Source organism: Glossina fuscipes, unplaced genomic scaffold, assembly GCF_014805625.2.
Source record: "Glossina fuscipes isolate IAEA_lab_2018 unplaced genomic scaffold, Yale_Gfus_2 61, whole genome shotgun sequence".
Classification (NCBI taxonomy): domain Eukaryota; kingdom Metazoa; phylum Arthropoda; class Insecta; order Diptera; family Glossinidae; genus Glossina; species Glossina fuscipes.
In genome coordinates, this window is record NW_023998433.1 from 4322101 (window position 1) to 4347476 (window position 25376).

General features: G+C 36.8%; 1 protein-coding gene across 3 annotated transcripts; it reads right to left on the bottom strand.

The window, feature by feature from the left end:
- Positions 1–1126: 1126 nt before the first annotated feature.
- LOC119637775 (serine/threonine-protein kinase Tor) lies at positions 1127–25018 on the bottom strand. Of its 3 annotated transcripts, XM_038034054.1 has the most exons (6): positions 24793–25018; positions 24506–24723; positions 23853–24455; positions 23063–23802; positions 17305–22995; positions 1127–1408 (listed from the first exon to the last, which is right to left on the bottom strand). In XM_038034054.1, coding segments are annotated over exons 1-6 (7479 nt in total). In that variant the 3' UTR covers positions 1127–1407. The 3 variants fall into 3 exon arrangements, with proteins under 3 accessions (XP_037889982.1, XP_037889981.1, XP_037889983.1); XM_038034053.1 differs by lacking the exon at positions 1127–1408 and having other exon boundaries at positions 17058–22995; XM_038034055.1 differs by lacking the exon at positions 1127–1408 and having other exon boundaries at positions 17060–22995; positions 24782–24873.
- Positions 25019–25376: the final 358 nt, after the last annotated feature.

Genomic DNA, 25376 nt, shown 5'->3' on the forward strand with positions numbered 1-25376 from the left:
TTTTAAATTGATAATGTTTTATTACTTTTTAATATATAAAAGAACAAGCTCCACTAATATAAAAAATATTCGAAAATAGGGGAAAAAGTATTTCCGATTTGAGTTTGTTTAAAAAAATATATGATATTTAAACACAAAAGTACTCACTCTCGTTTAGCTAAAGTAATCATCACCTATAACAATTTATTCCATCAGAGTTCTATTTTCATATTTCTTTCCTAACAATTGCCCGGAATTTTGAAAACTTTTTCATTTAACGTTCAAAATATGGAAACCTTACGGAAAATTCGTATAAAATTGTGGAACTTTCAATAATATAACAATAAACAAAATAAAAAATTGAAATGCATATTTTTTCCGTTAATATATTTAGGAAAAGAAATTATATTCATGCTTTCATTGATTCACAGTGTCCGCCTGGCCATGTGGTCGGTATACGTTCTACTGTTCTTTATGAGAAAGCTTTTTTATTCAGTAACTATATATAAATATTGTATTTGTTTTAAAATCATTTCTGTTTTTTCATAACTTCATTCTGTTTTCTCAATAAAACAAAAAAGGTATGTCGTTCTTTTGCATCCCATTTCGCATAGCCCAAAGATTTTTAATTAAATATAAAACATCTGTTTTACATTTTTGTTTTCTCAATTATCCTCACATTTTAACAATCTTGTGTTTAGCTATAATTGATGTAAAATGTTGGCATCTTAACCTATCTCTATTTACAAATAAGCTGATCGGATATATTCACTTAGCGGTAAAGCTCTTCAAGACCGGTAAATCCGCTCTTTTTGCTAAAGATTGGGAGAACTTCGTCGAATTGTTACCAGCGTGGTGTTTATGTGAAAAATAGTGAAGGGAGACTATATTTATATATTATTATTAATATTATTATTAATTTCGCCAGAGAAATAAATTCTAAGACTAAACTTTTAAAAGCACTAGCATCTAAAGCCTATCGGCTTTTATATTAAAAACTCTACCGCACTTGAGATTCGAACCCACGACCATTGACTTGCTAGTCGAGATTCCTCGCCTTCGGCTACTCAGGCGGATTTATATTTATATAATATATCCCAAATGTGCTGGATAAGTTTGGTATCAAATTTTGGCTAGCATCTGTTCGTTTCAGTTCCTTTTAACAATATTTAGTTATCACCTTTGATATTCCATAAACTGTGAAGATTATTTTTTTGTATTTTTCGTTTCTATTTTAGATGTACTAATATTTCAGTTATAAGCCTCATTGCATTTGCATTGCATTCCTCGTTACTCAAACTACAGCAGATATACTGGCAAAAATTTGACAGATTATTGTATAGACGATGCTGTAGTACGTCTGCAAAAATTGACCACGTGTTTGCAATAGTATAGTGTATCAATATTTTGTTTTTGTATCTGAGTGCATCTGAAAAAATAAAATGTTGCCACAATTAATTCGTGCAAATGTTAAACAATTAATTAAAATATGTGTTTTATTTTCCATAGCTTTTTCATGAGGAGAGGCTTGCTGCGGAGCAGGCATAAATGTACCTTTGTTACCTCGATCGCGTGGAATTACTGAAGAATTACAGTCCTGGAACTTCCAAATTTAACTGAAATTTTTTTGATTTTCAAATCCCAATGCAGAAAGTAAAAATGAAATGAGAAAGTTGAAGTATTATTTTATTGTATTATTATAGTATTTTTTTTTCATTGGCACGATTGGAGGGTCTTTTTTGTACTAGATGACGTAGCAGACCAAATCGTGAGGAGAACATGGTTCATTGTGTTTATGTAATTGATCAGCTTACTAGCGTGACAAAATTATCGGTTATGTCAGGAATAAAGGAAGAAGTAACTTTGTGTCTTAATTTCCTCCGTAGTTTAAGTGTAATAGTGTTCTGTGTAGGTTCTAATAGCTAGTTTTGGTAGTGAAAAGAGCAAGTAAAGTGATTGCTCTACAGAGAGTAATCTCTAGTAATTTAATCAATGCGTGCCGCTAAAGCCTCGTCGCTAATGAGAGAATAATAACAGCACGGTAGAGATAGACATCATTATCATTTGACATGCCCTGAACAGAAAACGTATCGGCAAATTAATCAACTGCCCTGGTCGTAGAAATTTGTTTCTTGCAATATATTCGAGACAAGTGCAAGAGTTCGTTGTTTTGTTGTATGTTTTCCAATAAAAATAATTGTTGTTCACTTGAAAAGTTCCCGCCTAAGTTTGTCAAAAATAAAGCAACATCTTTTATGTGTTAATTGTAGCGTAGCCAAAGAAAGTGTATGCCATACATTTTTTTTTTTTTTTAATATTTTTTGCAACAAATTAAACACAATCAATGTACTTTTAGTGCCAATTTGGAAGCAATATATGTTTACATATACACAAACTCAGCGAACTTGCTGTTTATTATGGGATTAACTGTTAATGAAATTGAGTTCGAGTTTTAGTACTGTTCCACTTGAGTGTTGACACGTTTACGTGTTTGTACGCCTTTAGATAAATCATTAGGAACAATAACATGACCACTAAGCAAATGAACCCTCGTGCAGCACATGCAATTACATGAAAAGGCAAAGGCAAGTGACAGAACGCTCGGAATGTCAGAAATTCATTGAATGGTAAGATAGCATTTCAATCAATAAATTGCGTTGTCAGAAGTCAATTGTATGGAATTTATAATTTCTCATTTAACAAGGAACTCGTTGCTAAAATTTAAGCACACATAGCCACTCATACAATGTTAGTTTAACATCATATAATGATGATAGAAAATTAGAAATTCCTTAGCTTATATATATATATATCTTAGCACTAAATAGAAGAGCATACCAAACCATAACCTACTTCAAATGCTTGATTAAGGGGCGGTACATAATTAAATCTCAAGAGAGCAAAGAAAAGAAAAATATTTAATACTAAGGGTCACGAAACATCAATATTGTTTACAGCATGTTTTTATAAGGTAGATTTGCTATTCCGTTCGTAAGAATGTTAAATACGTGTCAGAGACCAATACATCTACATTTTTGCGTACGCTCTTTTGCTCATGTTACAATCGTGTCTGGTTCTGAATTATAAAATTGAAAATCTTTTAAATGTCGAATTATGTTGTTGAAATTTTATTAGCAGAAGCTCTCATAAACACCCAGGAAGAACTTTTTTGGATGTCTGACAAAGCCTTTTCAAATTTAAAACATACAAATAATTTACGCCTTTTTGGGAGTCTCTCATACTCGCTATCTCAAACTAATACGTTGTTGACTAATTTCATTCGACTTAAAAAACTTACGTTCTAGATTTTAGACCACAAGCGCTATGGTCATATTTTTCTCTTTGTGCAAAAAAATTTTGCAATTTCTTCTTCTCTGTTTTATACATTTTTAAAAGCGTTCAAATTTATTAAAATATATTGAACTTTTTGTGTGTTTATTGCTAAAAGTGATCATCGCGGATACCGTACGTGTTTCCATTAAATCCAAAAAAAAAAAGAAAAGTTGAAAACACACAGTTGACATTATCCTCAGTAGTTTCCCAAACCTTTTCAAGTGAGTGGTTATTTCACAAATAATTAAATAATAGACAACCATAAGGCATAATGGCCCCGGGGCCGCCTGATAAAAACTCAAATAGATTTCATCTATTAGCAGACGTATCCCCTCAAAGAAAAAAAATTAAAAATTCCGAAGTTCCGGTGTTGTCAACCAGCAGCATCGTTCCTATCGACAAAAAATATGTTGTGATTTCTCCAACTGATCCCTCCATAACAATTTCGCAAATTAGCCCTCTCGCTATAAAAAAGCACTAGAATGCAATACAACGCTTATAGACTCTACATCGATTTTACGCGATGGAAATTTACTTGCCCTGGCTGGGAAACCGAGCGCAACCGAAAAGCTCATAACGTCTAAATCATTAGCCAATTTGTGCGCTATATCCGCTAAACTGCATGACAAACTGAACTCGGTTAAAGGCGTAGTTTATGCCCCATGATTAAAGCATGTGCCGGAAGATGAAATTGTGCGTGAAATGGGCATTCAAGGAGTGACTGAAGTCTACAAATTCACCAAATTAAATGACGATGAAAAAACCCGCTCTCCTACAGGAAGAATTATTTTGAATTTTGACCGCTATAGGCTACCGGCAACAGTTGATGTAGCTTGGTACAAATGTAAAGTAGAACTCTACATTCCAAATCCCATGAGGTGTAAAAACTGCGAACGCCTGGGCCATACGGCAAAAAGATGCACCAGTCCTTCATCCTGTGCTAACTGTGGTCTTCCTCCACATCCTGAAAACTACGCGTAGCTTCTGCTTAAATTGCAGCGATCAACACTCTGCGTTAGACAAACAATGCCCACGTTTTATACAAATGCGTGAAATTCTAAAAATCAAATTAGAAAATTATTCTAGCATGGAGGAAGCGCGACGCAAGTACCGGGATATTAATCCATCTGGAACCCAAAGAATTGACAAAAGTAATACCGACGCTGCTGTCACCTCGCAAATCAAGACTTATAAGCCTTTAGTTCCAACTCCTTCCAATGAAAGACCTGTTCTACCATCAAGCAAAAATTACATTGCGAAACCAGTTACATCACCCGCCAAAGATAATATTGAAAAAACCAAAGCAACACCAAATATTGAAAAAATTAAAACAACAACATATATGCTAAAATTTAATATACTAAATTCTCCAGAATCTCCAGCTATCACCTTTACTCAACAAATTACAAATGGTAATGAATCCATTCTTTCATCCATTAATCAATCTTCAACTTCAAATTATTCACGTGCGCCCACTCGTTGCGCTTCAAATGTACCAAACCACCTAAGTACAGATTATTCAGCTGGTAAGAATAAATCATTCACGAAAAATTCCTATAGCGACCTTCTCGACGGGGACGCTGACATGTCAACTTGACCTTAATTCCACTCTGCTTCCATGTCATTACAATTAAATAAGGTTTCTAAAATTCTACAATGGGACATTAAGGGACTTATTAATAATTTTGATGAACTCCGTACACTCATAAGTGATTTTAATCCAACCTTTTTATCCCTTCAAGAAACCCATTGTAGAAGCTCTTTTAATCCTATTCCACCCAAATCATATACTGGATACTTCACGAATGCTGATCAAAATTCATATTCCAAACAAGGAGTTGGTGTTTTTATAAAATCAAATATACCTCACAAACGCATAAATTTTAGCTCAAATATACAAGCCGTAGCGATACAAATAATGTTAAACATAAAATTTATAGTGCTTTCGCTCTATATCCCACCTTCGCAATCGTTTTCTCAGCAAGAACTCTGCAATTTATTCGTCGTATTCTCCCCCCCATTAATAATATGCGGCGACTTTAATAGTAGGAATACCATTTGGGGTTCAACAGTAAACAACAGTCGCGGTACTGTTTTAGAAAAGGCCTTTTTTCAAAGCAACCTTTGGAAAACCAACGCACTTCTCAACTCATCATACTTTTTCACATATTGATTTAACATGTTGCTCTCCATCACTTCTTCCTTTGGTGTCCTGGTCTATTTCTGATTATCTACATAATAGTGATCACTTTTCGATCATAATCGATCTTAAACTTTCAACGTCCTCTGTTACTCCAGCAAAACAGGCCAAATTCCTCCTAGATAAAGCGGATTGGATCAATTACTCCAAGCAGGTGGAGTCATTTTTGAACTCAAAGCCATTTAACGGAAACTGCAACCATGATGCTGCTATTATGTCTAAAGCGATTCGCACGGCTGCTCATCTTTCTATTCCTCAATCCAACACCTCTTTTAAACGAGCTAGGGTTCCATGGTGGAACAACACGCTTTCGTTTTTGAGGAAAAATAAAATGGATCTATGGCACCGCTTTAAGAGACGTCCTGATCAGAATCACTTGTTATTATACAAAAAGGCCAATGCTCTATTAAGGAAGGAACTGCGAAAATCAAAAGCACTTAGTTTCGAACTTTTTTCGGGACGAATTCACAGAAATACATCAATGAAAGTTGTCTGGAACAAAATCAACAGACTTAATGGGACTTCAAACCTGAACGAAATTTCTGCCATCTGCACTCCCAATGGAACTTTAACTGACGCAGATGAGATTTCTAATTACTTTGGAAAAGTGTGGTGCGAATACTCCTCTGACAGCAACTTCTCCAGTGCTTTCATTGAAAATAAAAGGACTCCAATATCTTCAAATAATATCGACAGATGTGCCATGTTCCTGGAAAATTGCGTATCCACCTCAGAACTTGGAAGTTGTCTCTCCAATTTGAAGGGGAAGACACCTGGTCTAGACCGCATCTCATACCAAATGATCAGTGCTATGCCTAAGTCTAGTAAAAAGAAATTACTGGACCTATGTAATACGGCATTTATGACTGGCCATATACTCTACATGTGGAAACTGGCAACAGTTGTTCCAATTCCAAAGTCAAAAAATGTCTCCATCGCATCTGATTATCGCCCAATTTCTCTTTTATCTTGCCTCTCTAAGGTTTTAGAGAAGATTATGGCATCTAGATTATCTTGGTTTCTTGAATCCAAGAACCTGATAACAAAGCAACAAGTTGGTTTCAAGCGGGGTAGAGGGTGCATCGACGCTCTGTTACATATTGATTATTTCACAAGCAAAGCAATTTCCGAACGAAATCACGTAACAATTCTCTCAATTGATTTCGAAAAAGCATTTGAAAGAGTTGGTCTTCATGTTATCTTAAGACTCTTGAAATCATGGAATGTTGCACCCAAATTCTTCAACTACATCAAATCATTCATGTCGCATCGGCGGTTCAAAGTTAGAATCAACAATGATGTCTCTGATTCCTTTCCGCTAATGAATGGCATTCCGCAAGGATCTCCTCTTTCTGTCACGCTTTTCCAAATCGCCTTCAACGAAATTAGCAAAATTCTTTGTCGTGTACCAGTCTGGCAACTCTGTCGCGCGGTATAGTCGTATATATTTTGTTTCGGCAATTAATATTTTAATTTTTTGTTGAATTTCGTGGCTATTCTGCCTTATAGTGTGTGAATTTATAATATACTTTGAGAAGTGAGTGAATTCAAAGTAAAAGAAATATTTTTCCTTTACGCTTTGAATCATTTGATTTTTGCAAATAAAAATTTTGAGCTCTGATATAAATCTCTCTTTTTTTTTTCGTTTTCTCTCTTTTTCTCTGTTATTTTTTTGCTGTTTGGAGTTTGTGTTGCTATTGATTTCTCGTTACAGTGTCAACCTAACAGAGAAGTTTTGCACAAATTGGTTGATAAATTTTTATGTTCAGGATTTTTTTAGTGATTTTTGTGTCTGTTCTTCATAATCCACAACTGTCTTTTTGACAGGACATGGAGTGTTTATATACACCTTGTCGGGCGAAATCAGGCCCGGATTCTGACAGATTCGTTTCTTTTTGGCTCTGCGAGCGCTTTGGTCATACAAAGTGTGCCGGTATTCTCGGCCGTGCTGCTGACGCAGTCGCTGATCCGTCTAAAGGCTTAAGATGGTCATGTCCTGACTGTAGGCAGTGGGACATTGACTTTTATAAACTTTTCACGGAGACCCGTTATGGTTTCTCGGAATTGAGTAGAAATCTCGGCTCCTTGTGGGAAAAGTTTGAGCTCATTAAGTATAGGTTTGATGAGACACTCATCTTCTACTCGTAGTGTAGCGTGTGGAACGTCACCTCTGGCTTTCTCCAAATCTAATTCGTTGGTACAAGTTACCGCTCCCTCTAACTCTAAAATGAAACGTAATGTTTCCGATATTGCTGAGTCGGTTGGTAGCAAAACAGTTACAAACACCGGCAAGTCCATCGATGTTAAGCTACGCTGAAGTGGCAAGGGTATCTCCGCCCAGAGTCGCCAATCACTCTAATCAAGCACCATCGCCTAAAAGTAATGAAGAGAAAAATAAATCATCCTCTCCTCCTCGCTGTTCGCGTGTGAATGCTGGTCACCAGACTGGGCAAGTCTCACAAGCTGCCGGTACAAGGGCGATAACCCCATCTATATTTTCCCCTTCTCGAAACTCTCCTACTGCGAACCCCCCTCCTGTTCCAAATAATGACATTTGCTTGACGGCAGTTCCTCCTAGAAAAGCAATATTTGTGTCAAGACTGGCACCTGAAACATCGGTGGATAACATAAAAGGTTATCTGGCGACGAAAGTCCCATCAGTCAACTTAAAGCGTGTTAGCATCTTCAAAATGGCTCCTTCTCAAGTTAGGGCAATCTCCTCTTTTAAAATATTAGTTCCGGCTGATATGTTGTTAAACAAATCACTGTGGCCAGTAGGATCCTTAATTAAGGAATTTATCCCTCGAGATCGTCCCCGTAATACCAAGGCAATAGTCTTGTCGCCTTCAAAAAACTAATTGTTTCTTCAGGCCCACTATCTCTCATTTATCAATATGTTAGGGGCCTAAATTCGAAAATTCGTTCCACTTTTCTAAATTCAGTGAGCACGGAATTTTTCTGTTTGGCCTTTACTGAAACTTGGCTAAAACCCGATCTTCATTCGTCGGAACTTTTTCATAATTCTTTCCAAGTGTTTAGAAATGATCGAGTGAATCGCATTGGTGGTGGTGTATTAATTGCCATATCTGCGTCAGTCCCGTCCAATTTAATTGAATTTTCCACTTCTCCTGACGTTGAATTTATCGCTATTCGTGCGAATATGCCTGATAAACATCTATTTATAACCTGCTCCTATATTCCCCCAAATTCCGATATCTCCATTTACAGGAAACACGCTTCCCTCATTTGTAAAGTGGCCAAGCGCTCGAGACCCACTGATTTGGTCGTTGTATTGGGTGACTTCAATTTGCCTCAAGTCACTTGGTGTAGCACTGATAATTCTGGCTGTTTGGTTCCTACTTCAACGTCTGATAGGGCTGTTGTGTTCTTTAGTGAATTGTTTGATCATAATTTGGGTCAATATAATCGTACCCCTAATTGTAATCGTAGACTGCTTGATCTCTGCTTTGCCAATTTTCCCGAGATTTACGTAAATCGTTGTCCACCTTTTAGTTTACCAGAGGATCCTTATCATCCATCAATATGCACTTCTTTTCATCATATTAATGCTGGTTTGTTGAAATGACTTAATGTGCCAAATCAAACTTTTTTAAATAATTATTATGATTTTCATAAAATCAATATTGTATTACTAAAACATCGTCTTTCACATCTGACGCTTGATTTCTCAACCAGTAGTATTGAAAGCTTATTGCCATCGTTCTACAATACATTAAATCTAGCTATTGCTGCATCTGTTCCGATCAAGCATTGTCGACCTCGAAGCAGATGTCCCCCGTGGTTTAATAAGACAATTAAATATCACAAGAATAGAAAAAACTCGCTATTCAAAAAATATTCGAAAAGTGGCTCTGCGCTCGACTATGTCGCTTACTCGGTGGCGAGTCATAGATTTAACTTCCTCAACCATCATTATTACTGCAGATACCTTCAGTTCATTAAATCCTCTCTGTTTGCTAATCCTAAATTCTTCTTTAAATTTGTTAACTCTAAAAGAAAAATTTCCACATATACCTCTTATGTTTCTTTTAATGGCTCTGATTCCTCGGATGATTTTGAAATCTCAAATCTATTTGCTGAGTATTTCCGACGAAACTTTTCGATTGCTAATTTCGATTTATCAGCAAACTACCCATAGCCTATAACTAACTCGGCTTCAATACCTAACTTAATTATTTCGGAAGATGATGTTCTTAAAGGGTTGAGTTCTCTAAAATACAGTTGTTCGCCTGGACCTGATGGAATTCCATCATGTGTACTTAAATCTTGCGCTGTCGAGTTATGTGGTGTGATCTCAAAGATTTTTAACATGTCCTTGTATTTAGGTGTTTTCCCTTCATGTTGGAAGAGTAGTTTCCTTATTCCTATCCACAAGAGTGGAAGTAGACAATTTGTTGAGAACTACAGAGGCATAGCCAAGTTGAGTGTCTTGCCCAAGTTGTTCGAGCGTATTGTGACTCAGCATTTGGCCTTTGCCATTAATTCGTATATTTCTCCGCACCAGCACGGCTTTCGTAAAGGGCGATTTACAATCACCAACTTGTTAGAGTTTACCTGTCATGTTTTCAAGGCTTTTTCTAGCGGCTCTCGCACAGATGTTATTTACACTGATTTAAGCAAAGCATTTGATATGGTTAACCATAGACTACTTATCTTTAAACTCCAAGCCTCTGATTTCCCACCCTACTTAGTGAAATGGATAAGCTCTTATCTGCACAATAGATCCTTCAGGGTTTTGTTTAACTTCATCACCTCGGATGAATTCCCCGTTACGTCTGGCGTACCTCAAGGAAGTCACTTAGGTCCTATTTTATTTAGTTTATACATTAATGATCTCCCATCGGTGGTTAATTCCAGCCAGATCTTAATGTATGCTGATGATGTGAAACTGTTTTCTTCCTTCTCTGTTGAATCGCAATCACATCAGCTTCATGGTGATTTGGATAATTTTGTTGCATGGTGCTCTTTGAATCTTCTGAAACTAAATCTGAGTAAATGTAAGAAGCTTTCATTCTCAAGGAGAAAGTCATTCATTACTCAGTATTTCATAGATTCGCATAAGTTGGAGGACGTCGATTCGATTAAAGATTTAGGCTTTCTATTTGACCATAGATTACGTTTTAACTTGCATATTGAGCTCTCGATTAGCAAAGCTAGGTCCGCGCTTGGTTTTATAAAAAGGTGGTCCAAAGAGCTTGATGATTCCTACATTACGAAAAGGCTGTACATGTGTTTGGTTAGACCCATACTCGAGTATGCCTCAGTTGTGTGGCCTCCTTCATATAGGTGCTACGTAGATTCAATTGAATCTGTTCAAAAGAAATTCTTGCTGTTTGCCCTTAGAAATTTGGGTTGGGATCCGATTGCCTCTCTTCCTCCGTATGAACTTAGGTTGCTTCTGCTGTCCCTACCGTCTCTTGAGAAACGTAGATTTGTTCTTGGCGTTTCCTTTCTAATTAAAGTAATAAATGGTGCTATTGACTCGCCTTCATTACTTGGTGAAATAAACTTTAATGTCCCTAACCGCTTCTCTAGGCACTTTATCTTGGTTAAGCTTAATCAGTGTAAATTTAATTATGAGCTGTTCAATCCGCTCAGAGTCGTTTGCAAGAACCTAAATGACGTCTACCACTTATTCTCGTTATCGGACTCTTTAAAGTCCATTAAAGCAACATTGCTTAATACGCGCGATTTACCTATGTCGTATTTAAACTAGCTTTTATCCTTAAAAAGTCGTTACGTTTCGAAAGTGAATTATTGTCAATTTATTATCGGTTGCCAGGCTTATGCATGTTTGCGATGGCTTCGGGGTTCATTTGCAATTTGGTCCTGTACCGGTTGTAAGTGTGCTCCTATGCTGATAGTATACATGTTTTTTTTTCTTTTTTCTTTTTATTTTTTTTTTCTTCTTATTTGTTTTATTGTGCTTATACTCAATTTTATTGTTAATTAATATAAGTTTTGCATTAAGAGCCAATTGAACTCGACTGTTATTTGTTTAGTTGAGTTTCTAGTTTAAGTGGAATAAATAAATAAAATAAATAAATAAATATATAAATAAGAGTGGAACATTGTCTCTACGCGGACGATGTATACATTTTTACAAAAGAAAAAGACAACGCGAAAGCAATCAACATCCTTGAATCTATTGGACGAGAGATCTCCGCATGGGCAAACTCTTCAGGGGCTAAAATTTCTATACAAAAATCAAAAAAAATGCACATGTGTCGAAAACAAATGTGCGATGCAAAAAATCTACTGATGCATATTAATGGCTTACCAGTACTGCATATTCTCGGGCTCACGTTTTCCAACAAACATTGGAAAGCACACTATATGCCGTTAAAAAACTCTATTTTAACAAGTGTGAATTTCATACAGTACGTTGCTTGGAGAAGCAATGCGCATATTAGCACTATTGCTTATCTTACCAAAATGCTTGTGTTAAGCAAGATTGACTATGCTTTGATAATTTATGGCAATAGCTGCAAATCTAATACCAACATCTTTAACCCGGCCTATCACCAAGCCGTCAGAGCAAGTTGTTATGCTTTTTGGACGACGCCCATAAATAATATTGTAACGAAACTGGTCACCCAATTTTAGAAAATAGACTTTATGAGTTAAAAGCCAAAATAGTCCCCAAGCTTCTTAATTCAAACAAATCTATTCTCGGTGATGACAGGAAAAAGATTATTATTGCGAAGAAAATTCCAAAGTCACCATCTGCAATTGACTATTGTATGTACGTCGCAAAGGAATTGAACATTCCCTTAAAAATTTTCCGCTCTTTTGGTGTTAAACCTCCATGGATTTTGAAATACTGCTCTTTTGACATTTCGCTGTCTGTGCACAAGAAAGAAAATACACCAAATTACGTCTTCAGGAATCTAATAGCTGAAAAAACCCAAATATTAGAAAGTACTGGTTGGAATCTTTTATACACAGACGGCTCAAAATCTTCTGGTCTGCCTCATGTTTGTGCCGTGGTTGATCCTACAGGACGAGTTCTTCTCAACCGCATATTTCACGAAAATACTGCAACTTTCACAACCAAACCCAGAGCTATCCTTCACGCTGCAAACCTTGTCCATAAAAACAAACTCAAAACCGTCATTGTTACCGACAGTTTGCCTGTATTACAAGCTATTCGGAATCCTTCGACTTCGAGATGGAGCACCATCAACAAATTAAGGAATATAATTACAACATCCGACGGAAAAATTAAAATGTTATGGGTACCAAGTCACATCGGTTTATTGGGAAATGAGCAGGCTGATCGAGCGGCAAAGGATGCTGGTTTTGCTCCTCTAATTATGGATGATGTCATGGAAAAGTTGGATCTTCAAAGAAGAAAAGTTAAAGAGAAAATTGCAGAAGAAAATTTACAATACCATCATCAACACTACTCTTCCATTAACCCCGAATTAACTCCACCTTTATATCCAAGAAACGTTGAGAAAATGAAGATCCAAACATTTTCGAGAATTCGTTGGTCATACAATTGCAACTCACCAATGGATCTTGAAGAAGTCTTCCTCCCCAATCTGCAGTTGTAGACAAACTCTCACCATAAAGTACATTCTCTGCGACTGCCTCAAAACTTGCTTGGCTAGAAGTATTGCATTTGGAACGATTAACCCTTTGGACTTTCTACAATCAGCTTCAGAACCGAATATCAATTCTATATATTACCTTATTAATACTTCTAAGCACATTATCTAATGTACATTTATTTATATTAGAGCCGATGGCCTGTGTTGCTAGTGCTCAATGTCTTTTTTTTAGTCTAAGAATTTACTTCATTAGTCTAAAATTATAATAATAATAATAATAATAAATGAATTTTAGACCAACACTAAACTTGAAACTTAATGTGGATTTTTCTAGTTACATAACTTTTACCACTGCATGCGTTCAGCCTACAGAAGGTAAGATGGGCATGCAAGCAAGGTTAAACTGATCCAAAATCTTCGCAGGATTTGTGGGACGCTGATGTATTTTGGGTGCCATAAAAATTCGGGTAGTGGATATAAAAATATGAATAATGCACATCGTATATTATTATAAAAGATGCACTTTGCCGAATTTAATACAAGTTATATGATGTTTACACAAACAAAAAACTCTACGTAATCAAACTAAGACGACTTTCACAAAACTATTTAAGACTCAGAACTTAAACCATCCAAAGTTTTTGTGCTCCAAACCACCTGTGATAAGCGTATACTAAATTTGTGGTAGTATGTGGGACACTCATAGTAACTATTTTCCACGTTGTGTTAGGCCTATACAAGCCTCCTTTTACTCTCTTATGTTTGCCCATGTGTGTGCGTCAAAGATAAACTGTCGCGATAACGAATTATATGGTAGATGAGCATGTTGTCCTTTGCTCTAACACTCTTTTCTTATACACGTCAGTCTTATGTTCAAACTCACATACGTATATGAAAGAGAAACCTGAAGTAAGCTTAAAATAAAGCTGCAGTCAATTATTAACAAGTAGAAAAATTATATTCGGCTGTGACCGAATCCTTTGTACCCATCACTGTTATCGTAAAACAGACAAAAAAATAACAGAATAAAATTTTCATGCTCTATAAGGCACGACACAGTTGGGCAAATAGACGGACGGACATGCTTGGGTGCACTCCGAATTTGAAATTATCCAAGAATTTGTACACTTTATTAGGTTTTTGAAGCATGCTTCTGAGTGTTATAAAGGTTTGATAAAAATGGGATTATGATATACTACAAAATTAAGCAGACATAGCTGATTTTTCCATTTTTGTAGAGGTACTACATCATCCCTTAGATAGACCTTCAAAGTTTTGTATATGCATCTGCTGCAGTTTATGAGTAATGATCAAAAAACCAATTTTTATTCCTTTTGAGAAATAGATGTTTTCTCACTTTACGTAATATTGTCGGCGTGTACTTCACCCAAGGGAGAAGAAAAGGAGACAGGACAGGAAAACGTTTACAACAGACGTTATCCAGGTGGAAAGATAGACATGCTTACATGGACTTTGAATTTGATGCTGATCAAGATTATATATACTTTTTTGGGTCTCTGAAGTTTCCTTCTGGCCGTTGCAAAATGATAATTTGATAAAATGAATGATATATCCTTCGCGTGTAAAAAAATTAGATTTTGTGTTCATCATATATTACAACAAAAAAAAAAATAAATAAATAAAAATCTCACTGTATGTTGTAAGGATGATACTACACGCTATACAAATGTAGAAAAAGTGAAAGACGTTTGACCTAATTGGAAAACGTTCTGCGGTGATGTGTATAACAATTAACCTGCTTCAGGTATACCCTAAGAAATAATCACAGGTGATAAAAGAAGACTCTATATTTAGAAGTGTTTAGAAGACTTTATATTAAGAAATCTTTTTGCCATTTATTTCACCGTCTGAAAATTGTGCAATTTCAATTCACTATTTTATAAGGGTGAAATGTGGGATTTATTTTATAGAAAAGCCGATTAGATTTAACACGCGCAATCTCTTTAAATTCGTCATTTAGTTGTTGAAAGATGTGGTTACGAATTGCTCCTATTGCTTCATTGAGAGTGTATTTGATGGACGAAATTGTTCCATCAACTTGAGTCAGCTTTTACATTTAAAAACATTCCGCAGTGACCAGGTATACAAACAAAGTGGCATCACAATCATCCACTTGAGATGTGTATATCAAACACATATTGATTAACTGCATCTATTTTATTTATTACAAGTAGAGCGGGCTTACTATTAGAAAAAACAACATCCGCCTGAGTAGCCGAAGGGGAGGAATCTCGACTAGCAAGTCAATGGTCGTGGGTTCGAATCTCAAGTGCGGTAGAGTTTTTAATAAAAAGCCGATAGCCTTAGATGCTAGTGCTTTTAAGAGTTTAGTCTTAGAATTTATTTCTCTGGCGAAATTAATAATAATAATAATAATAATAATAATAGAAAAAACAACAAATTTTTTGATACCATGAATTATAGCCACCTTATTAATAGCATGTCTAATGGCAAGGAATTCAATCAAAGTCAAGGAAAGTTCCTCCGCATCTTTGACCCTTTGTGCTATTTTAGACAGACGCCTCACTACCGAGAAGCTAGACATTATGTTCAACGAAACAGTCACTGGCAAATATATCATAGCCTTTGTTGTAATAAAGAAGAAGCTTTTCTTGACATAAGACCTTCATACAAGAGAGATTGACATTTTGCTTTGAGGTAGAGATCGATTCAAGACTTCGGAAGGAAGATTGACTTTAAACAGACGGTTCATAAGGAGGTTAAGTGAAATGAAATTTTCTATTTTTTTAACGAAATTGGTGCAACTGTGAAATAAAATGGGAGGGTGTTGAATAGTTGAACTAGAAAAGGTTAGATCCCAGAGACTGCTCGTCGTGCGACCACTCCGATTGCAATAAAAGGTAGTATTATCATTATTTAACACAATAAAACTGCTGGCATTGATGGTGCTAATAAGAATTCGCCTTTGTTGGTCGAGAGCTGATTGCCATACAAGCAATGTCTAGCATCTCCAGCTAGAATCACATTTTGTTCACCATCAACAAAGTCACACAATCTCTGAATCTCATCACAAAAAGTATGTACACAAACACTGGTTAGAAATTAGCATGATGCTATGGAAAGACTTGGTTTAAGATTCATGGTTTTGATGATGATAATGTCAACAAACTTGATCGATTTGGAAAGGACTTTCCTTTTAAAACAAATTTTAATACCCGTTGTGGGAATAAAGTCGTTAGAATTTCTTCTTCATAGCAGACTTAATGGGAATATCGGACACAGTTCATAGTGATTTGTTCTTCTTTTTGATTGGGTTTATGGGCGATGGCCAGAAGATACGTCATACGGATTTATGCGTTAAGTCATGGCACAATTCTACAAATACGTCCCTTTAAGTTTCTGCGTTGTGTCTTTTATTTGGCTTTGCTCACTCAGTTAAGTTCCTAAAATTTCTTCGTCTTTCATATCTTACCCCGAATTTTTTGCTTTCTTATCGTTATTGTTTCTTCTATTATCAGTGAAGGGGTACAAAAAAGGGCCACTTTGCGAAATAGTTCAGTTCGTCTAACTTTCCTTTTGCATTTCTATATCTTTTGAGTATGACAATATTACCGAGTCCTTACGTCGAGTAGAATATTTTGCTAAGATGTTTGGCGATTCAGTTACAGATGATTGCTATTATCACAAATTTCCGTCAATTGTGAAGAGGGGAAAAAGTTTGCGTACTTCGCATATTAACTGTACTCTTGTAGTATACTTTTCTGTAACTAAGCAGCAGATTTTTACGGGTTAAAAAATTAAAATAAGTTGGTATTTGATATTTCTTAGCAGCTTCAAATTTTAACAGACGGACGGTGCTAAATAACCTTAAACTGCTTAGATGTACATACTCTTTGAAGGCGGTTTAAAAGAAATTTTCCTTGAGGTTCCTTTCTTAGAAAAAATAACGTAAAGTTTTAATCAAATTTATTTAAAAAATTATTTGTGATGAAAATAGATGTATGCATAAATATACTGATAAGGGCAATTATTATATTTAAAGTCGTAAAAAATTAAAAAAAATCATAAAGTGAAAGGTAAACTTTTAAAACTCTAAGTTTCGTACAGAAATTACCATTATGTGCATAAATATCCCATCTTATACTCTACACGACATGCTAAAGTACAATTCTTTCCATCCTTTTCAAAATTGTTGCGCCTTAACGCTACTACTGCTATAAATTTAATGCTTACCAAAAGGGACACCACCCAATATAACATTGACACAAATTTTCATTGTTAGTGGCTTGCTGTATAAGTAAGTCCACCTGTTGCTGTACTGTGTAGCTGGTTTGCGTTTGGAAATCGGTACCGGTTAGTTTACGTTTAACACGTTTGATTACTTTGCTTGCTTTGCCATTGGTAATGTCTGCGTTGGCTGCCGGAACACCAAGGCCGCCAAATAACTGGTTATCGTAGGCCTTTGATTTGGCGATATGATTACTGTGGAGCATAGATTCCTCTACAGAGTTACTTAGGCTATTACCATTGTTTCCCACCATATTGGTGGTATTGGTGGGATCGTTTGGATTTTTAGGACGATGGTTTTTTGCTTCCGTATCTAATAACCGCCAATTAAGCAGTGGATCATATACAAAAGCTTCCAATACAGCCATCAAAGAGTCCTTATTGCGTCGTAAGACCAGCATAACACTCTCACATGTACGGCGATAAGTACCCTCTATGCCCGTGACCTCCATGGCTTTAATAAGCATGCGTGTTAAGCGGAATGGTATTTTTTCGGGGAATTTCTCACGAGTCATTGCTACTTCGAAACAGTCGCCAAAATCTATATGTAATATTTTGCCACTCATCCGATCCAGCATTAGATTTGAGGGATGACGGTCTCCTAAGCCCAAGATATAACCAACCATGGACATAACTGCTAAGGAACGTGTATAATTGGTGCGTCTTTCAAACCACACTTCAGAGGATGGAGATTTTAGCCATAACAATTTTGCCAAATCATCGCCTGGAGTTTGAGCCAAAGCGTATTCGAAAACTTCTACTTTTTGCATTAAAGTCAAATGATCGTAATCAGGGGCAAAACTTAACATGGTACGGTGTTCCTGATTCAAAGGCACCTTCTTCTTATCGCGGTAATCTCGTATTAAAGTGTGTAAAGTATCGCAGTGTGGCACCCATCCAATTAGACCCGAATTTGTGCTAAGAGGTATAACAGCGTAGCGTTGTATGGCTAAATTACGTCTAAAAGTGTCAGGATCATCTAGTAATAAAGTGTTGACCAAAGAGAACAACTGCATAACTCTTTCATCTTGACGCAAGTCTTCGTGACCTTTCAGCAAATACATGTAATCCTTGCCGTTCGAACCTCGAATACACAGCTTGCGAGGTCTTTGTTTAGATGTTATTACTTGTAAATTCGTTTTAATAAAACTGATTCTAATCAGTTCTTGCCCTGGATTATATGATCCTGGCACAGCTAGTTCCAAATCTTTGCAAGCTAACAATTTCGGTGAAACATAAGGCAACTCCAGTGAGGTTAGTTGTGGCAATTGCCTTGATATTTTTTGAAATACGTGATAATAAATGTCCCAAGCATGATCTAAATCCATTAAAGCATTCGAAGACTTATAACGTTGGGTCCATTCATAAGCTTCGGTTAGTTCACGGCCATAAGCTTGAGAAAAGGAAGTCTCTTTTAGAGTTTGAGGTCCCCTTTCCAACATAGCGTGCAAGGGTTCCAAGATGTCAAACATTCCTTTAATATTGCGGTCCCCAAAATAAAGACGCGAAGCTTCTTCCAGGCCTTCATGCCACTGCTCATGCCATAGAATAGCTACTCTAATCAATTCTTCGCTTATCATCATGGTCTGCTCCACTAAGACTGGTGAATGTTTACGCATGGAATCCAAAATTTTGAAAGCTGCATTTTTACGAGCTACAGAAGCAGATTTTGAGGCTACCGTCAAAGGATAAACCAAAGCTTGAGGATGGTATTTTCCTATGTCGATAAGCAGTTGATGTATTAATTGCCCGACTAAGTTGCGATGTGTATCAATGCGTGCTATAAGCTGGGGAATAACTTGAAGCCAAGTGTTGATTTCAATTAGTTTCATTCCCGACAATAGAGCATCATAAACTTCGGAATGATGGCCATAATCAAACCACAAAGTTAATAGACGTAATGTGTCCTGCAAAGAATTTCCTTTTATAAGGCTTATGGAACGGAAAAAGCCGTGTACTGCTGGCACTGCGTATTGTTCAATAATAATGCGTTCCTTCTCTAGGAGCAATGCAGGGTTGTGCACTTCTATGGGAATTTTGTAACTTTCTAAAGCCTGCTTTTGAGCTTGAACTACCTTGAAATTCATGTAAGCATATAAATGCCACGCCTTATAACAATTGGGATCATAATTAGTGGCCTTTTCAAAGCAATTTAAAGCTCCTTGCACTGCTTCTGGATCCAAGCCTTCAAGTTTATTTTGCCACATTGCCAACCGTAAATAACAACGGGCCAACAAACGATGATCTTCATGTTTGCATATTGTGTCTGGCATGCAACTCAACTGAGAACTGTAGGCTTTTACGAAGCGGCTTAGTTGTTCATAAGCACCTTTCATATTATCCGAGGCTGCCATATGTTTTGTGTAAGCGTAAGTGACTTGTGGTAAGTGATAAGGCAAACTTTCATTAGCATTGACACTAGGATCAGTACCCAAAAGCATAACTAAAGTTTTGTGCGATTGCATTAAGGAACCTGATTTACGACAGAGGCTAGCATACTTCAGCCAAGTGTGAATGTCATCATGAGGTTTAACAACAAGAGAGTGAACTTGAATAATACGTCTCCAATCTTCCACTAAACGTTGACCTCCTTGCAAACGTTTCCACCACATATTCTTCAAAGGTTCCCGACGATCCGGTATCAGTTTATATTGTATAACTTCTTCTAGCTCAGCTAGCATCTGCACGCATACCATAGCACCATAAGCCCTTTCATAGGACTCACCAGCCATGGAAGTCAATTCGGTATCAAGTAAATCACGAGTTCCATCGATCAAGCGTTGAGCTGTTTCAAAATCCTCATAATGCACAGCCAAAACAGCTCTATAAAAGCTACCATCTTGCGAATCCTCCGGTATGCACTTAACATATTCTTGCATTGATTCCCAATCTTGTAGACCCCAGGCTGCAACAGCTGCCAACGGACCTGCTTTGCATTTAGTTTCCCGGGAGAAAGTATCCCATTCTTCTTTCGCTACACTACTAAGATCCGACCATTGGCCTAAAGATTCCAGGCAACGCAAATAACCTAAGTGAGATTCCATATCAGTAGAATCCTGTCTCAAATTACGTTGATAATATATCAAAGCTTGGTCCCAATTGTGCAGTTTTTCATACCATCGACCTTGAACTTTAAGTTCGTCTTTAAAACGCGAGTTCTCACTACCCACTGCATTTCTGTAAGTTGTAAGTAAACCCTCCGCAGCTTCTTTTTGCTGCAACTTATTGTTGATCAGAATCAATGACTCAAACACATGAGGATCTTTGTGGGTCATGAATTCCTCTTCTTTGTAACGCAACGCTTTGGCATACGCTCGGCAGGCCATGGCGCGTGTACCCAAAAGTTTAGGGTCTATGAGTATTGGATCTTTATCGCAATGTTCCATAAATTCGGCCAAATTCAAAATTGTTTGCGTAATCTCTGGCATATCAGTCACTTGCAATGCCTGTATTAATGATTGCGTTAATTCATTTTTATGTTCTGGCGATAATTCAGTCCAACAGGATATAAAGGCCGCATTGAAAAGATCTCTTAGGAGTTTATCGTAATCTTCGGCTAACACACGACAAGCTCGTAAAGCATGCGATCTTGATTCTCGTAGTAAACCTATTGATAACCGCTTTAACCATTCAACCCAATCGTCTTTGGAAACACGTCTGTTCACTTGCCACGCCATGCATAGCTGCTTCGTGGACACGTTTAGCTTCTTAATCGTAGTATTAACATCACTTAAAGTAGCCACCATGTTGCTGCTCTTAAATTTGGCTTGACGCATTAAAAACTCCTCGTCCAAACACATGGTGGTATTGCTTTGTAGTTTAGCCAATAATTTCTCGTATTTCGAATCGACAATACGCTGCCGAGTTACGGTACGATTAACCAATGGCGCAAAAACTAAATACCTTTTCCCCAATTGTATAACTAACGAACACAAGGTAGACATGGCTTGATCTCTTAGTTCAGGTTCAGAGTCTAACACTCTCACCAAAGGATGAATAATACGTGAAGCAAAATCTGTGAAATCCAAAATCCAGGCTAAACTGTCGATAGTTTCCAAAGCTACTAAAGAAACCTGTTGCGGCACATAAGGAGAATCATATAGTCTTACTATGGGCGGTACTACTAAATGTAAATAATCATCCAAATTATTGCCGAATTTCTCTATAGCCTGCAATAAACGCTTTGTTACATTTCGATCCTTTGAACTATCGTGCTGCAAAACACGTAGGATCTGTGGTATTAATTGAGCCAAATAATTGCGGAATTCTCCACCCAGCGCAACAGCAATTTGCTCTATTAAATTTATTAAAGTTGATTGCAAGGGAGTATTATTGGTCCAAAATTCTTTAATAAGTTTAAATATGTCGTTCATATAGGTAATTATGTGTTGGCGTACGATTTCCACTAAAATCGCCAGTTGTTGGAATAGAAACTCTCTTAAATTATTATTCGCTGTGCGGACATTTTCTAACAGACTTGGGAGAACCTGTGATAAATATGGAACACATTTAATTCCTAAACTTTGAAAAATATAAGTGACAGCCTGAACAACACTAGTGTGGCGACTACTTAGAGTCGGGTCGCGCAAAATTCGCATCAGAGCGGCTATTGCCACAGCCGGGTAATATTCATCTAGAATATTTCCCATATTAACTAGTAATTCGGCAGTGGATATATCTTGATTTTCATCCACTTTATAATCAGATAAAGAGATTAAAACACTGTCTTTTTGACTATCGATCAGACCCTTATTCATTTTATGCTTGTAAGGATCCATGGCTCCCAATAAACCTAAAACGCGTATTGTTTCTCGACGTATGGATCGTCTTTGTTCAGTACGTAAGAAATTTATCAAAATATCTATCAAAACGGGATATTTATGATAGGGTGTAACTACGCGACCGGTGGCTGAAATTAATTGACCTAACGTCCATAAAGCTACGCCGCGTTTATCAGGTGAACCAGCATCTCCTAACATTTCTAATAGAATAGCTAACAGCTCGTCAGCCCACATTTCCATTTCTTCTGATCCTCCGTTAACTTCTGCTAAATCACCGATAGCTCGCAGAACGTTTAGTACCACACCAGGGTTTGATTCGGGTTCTCTAAGTTTTGGTACTAAAATACTCAGAATTGGGTTCATGTATGTCGATATTAAGCGCGGCGTACTTATAACCAAATGGTCCAACATACGCGCACTTTGTTCTTTATTTCGGCTCATGCCCGAATGCTCCAACTCTGTTAACAATTGTACCATAACTTTTCTCAATTTTGGCATTACATAAGCAGGATTCATGGTCGATAAACGTCCGATGGTAACCATTGCTAATTCTCGTATCTCAAAAATTTCATCATTAAGAGTAATAAATAAAGCACTCAACGATTCGGGTTGCGCTAATTCTGCATCAAATGTTTCATCTAATGAACGTAGAATGCGAACCCTTACATTACAATCCATGTCGGTTATGGCGACGATAAGCAAACGTTCAATGACGTGTGATACAGTCTCAATTAAAGTAGCCGAATTTTCTATGGTATCGGCTGTTCGTACTGCCAGTTTCAATAAATGTGTACAGGTTTGTACAGCTTCCAAGCGTATCTCTTGTTGGTCGTGATTAATGAAGTAATCGGCAGATCTGTTAACGAGGAAGAAAAACTGGTATCAAATATTATGTTGCCACTATCAGTGGAATGCCAATTTACCGTTGAATAAAATCCAACATATTTTGTTCTTCAAAATTAAAGGTCCCTAAGGTTCGCAGAGCCAACACTATGGTAGGAACATCTTGCGGCAAATTTATTGAACTTTCCATAGGGGAATTAACTGGTAACATTCCTGCATAAAGTGCACCAGATGTTTTATTCATTAAAATTTGAGATAGCACACCAATTAACCCTTCCGCAATAGCAGATTTAAGATGAGGCACATTTTCAGCTAATTCACGCAAACATACTGTCAACGCTGGTGATAACCCCGTAGAGAACATTTGCTCCAATATGTCACGAACATCATCAGTAATATGTGACTTGACAGCATGAGCAAGCAGAGTAATGCAGGCAAATATTGCTGGATCTATTGCAAATTTGCGTTTATTGATAACGTCCTTAGGTGGCAAAGCAGCCTTAATTGCCGTCATTATAGTAGGTAAATGTTTATCGATGTCCCGTTCTACTGCCACAGCTATGTACCCTATGGTTATATAGGCAATATTGCGATCTTTTTCTTTTCCTTTCAGGACGTTAAGCAAATGCTGAACGCATAGTTTTAGATATTTCTGTACAAAGATTTCACGATTAATAGCAGCTAACCGTGGCAAAATTTGCAATAACGTTTGCTGTATGTAGAGTGATTTAGCGAGGCGCTGGTCTAAAATATTGTCGCATATTGTGGTATAGTGGTCCATTAAAACTTCACGAGCATAAGATGATTCTAGTACATTACTCTAAAATATAAAGGTTGTTACTGAAATTAAAACCATTTTGTAATGTTTACCGTGTTTAATTTGTAGGATAAATTCTGATGTTGTTCAGCGATTTCTACCAAACGTGTGGAGCCCATTTTTTTAATAAATGGTGCTTTCAAACGAGGAACTATAGTTGTTAACTGGCTACCTACTGAACTACCGCCGGCAGAACTGCCTGCGGTCAAATAAGAAACGGCCAGACTGTCGCCTAACTTTGTACTCAAAGTTTCCGGCAATAAAGTTTTTAAACTGTTGTAGCGACGCTCCCAAGTAGCATTAGAACAACGGAACAGTTCATTAAAAATAATTAAGCTACCATGCACTCGATCTTCGCGAGTCATCCCTTTTGCTTCGCGCTGTAAGGCTACAGCATCTTCTAAGAAACTTTTATGAGCCTCAGTGTAACATGTCTTATACCATATAGGTTCGCTAGATTGTTTAGTATTTTCACGTTGAGAAGTAACAATTAGGGCTGCACGCAAGGCACCTCCAGCAGACTCACGTATACCAGGCTTAGGATCAAAAATAGCATTGAATATGTGGTCAAAAAATGTAGAGATTTGCTGGTAAAAATACGTAGGCATTGCTACGGCCAATTCGCGTAATATAAAGACAGCAGCGTACCGACGGTACTGTAAAATAAGTTGGCATTACTTAAGCAAAATGTATATAATTTCTTTACCTCATGACGGTCTCCACTTAACCACTCAAAAGCTCGTTTAATATCAAATTCAAACGATTCAGCACCTTTTGAACCGGGCAAATTGGCCAATTTCACTAGGGTGCGGGCAGCAATTTCCATAACGGAAACATCATTGCAAGGCAATAAGTCCCGTAAATGATTATAGTATGGTGTAATGCGTTTCATAGTGTTAACCACATCGCCACTGATCATGCACTCTAGAGGAACAACAAAAATTCAAATGTATTTTATGTCTTTTCTATCGTGTGAACTTACAATAAGCTTACTTATAGCTAACACACCGCCCTTTTTTTCATTAATATCCGACGACATGACCATGCTAAAAATTTGATGATTAAAATCATCAAAAAAATGTACTAACTCTTCCTGCGACATTTCTCTAAGTTCCGTTTTAACATAAAGGAATAAATCCTGGGCTGTCTTATTTTGAACATTGTGATTACGAGATTTTAGCCCAGCCACAAATTGTTGCACAATTGAAGTGGTGGACATGGTATTTACGATAGCAATGCTTTCGAAAGAAGTTAAAATTTCTTAAATTTAACACCGCACACTTAAAATGCGTTTTAACTATTCTGGAATAATATTTAAATCCCTTACACTTTACAAAGTTTTCACATTTATTTTGTCTATACTGATAATCAGCTGTTCACCAGAGATATATTTTTATATTCGACGGAGTCTTTTGTTTGGCGTTGCCACGGATACGAAAATATGTTAATTGCGTTTTTGTTTTATAGTTACCGTATGTACGTACTACTTCCTGATATAACAAATTAAGTTTTTAATAGATTGTTCTTCTTAGATTTAATGATGAAATTTTATTAGATTTTTATTATTTTTGTTGGTA

Bases quoted from the DNA above. Each gene is read 5' to 3' on its own strand.
- LOC119637775 (XM_038034053.1), bottom strand. From the start codon at position 25,018: ATGTCCACCACTTCAATTGTGCAACAATTTGTGGCTGGGCTAAAATCT. The intron at 24,724-24,792 runs GTAAGCTTATTG...TTGTTCCTCTAG, and splicing joins GGGCGGTGTGTTAGCTATAA to AGTGCATGATCAGTGGCGAT. The intron at 23,803-23,852 runs GTAAACATTACA...TTTATATTTTAG, and splicing joins TATCCTACAAATTAAACACG to AGTAATGTACTAGAATCATC.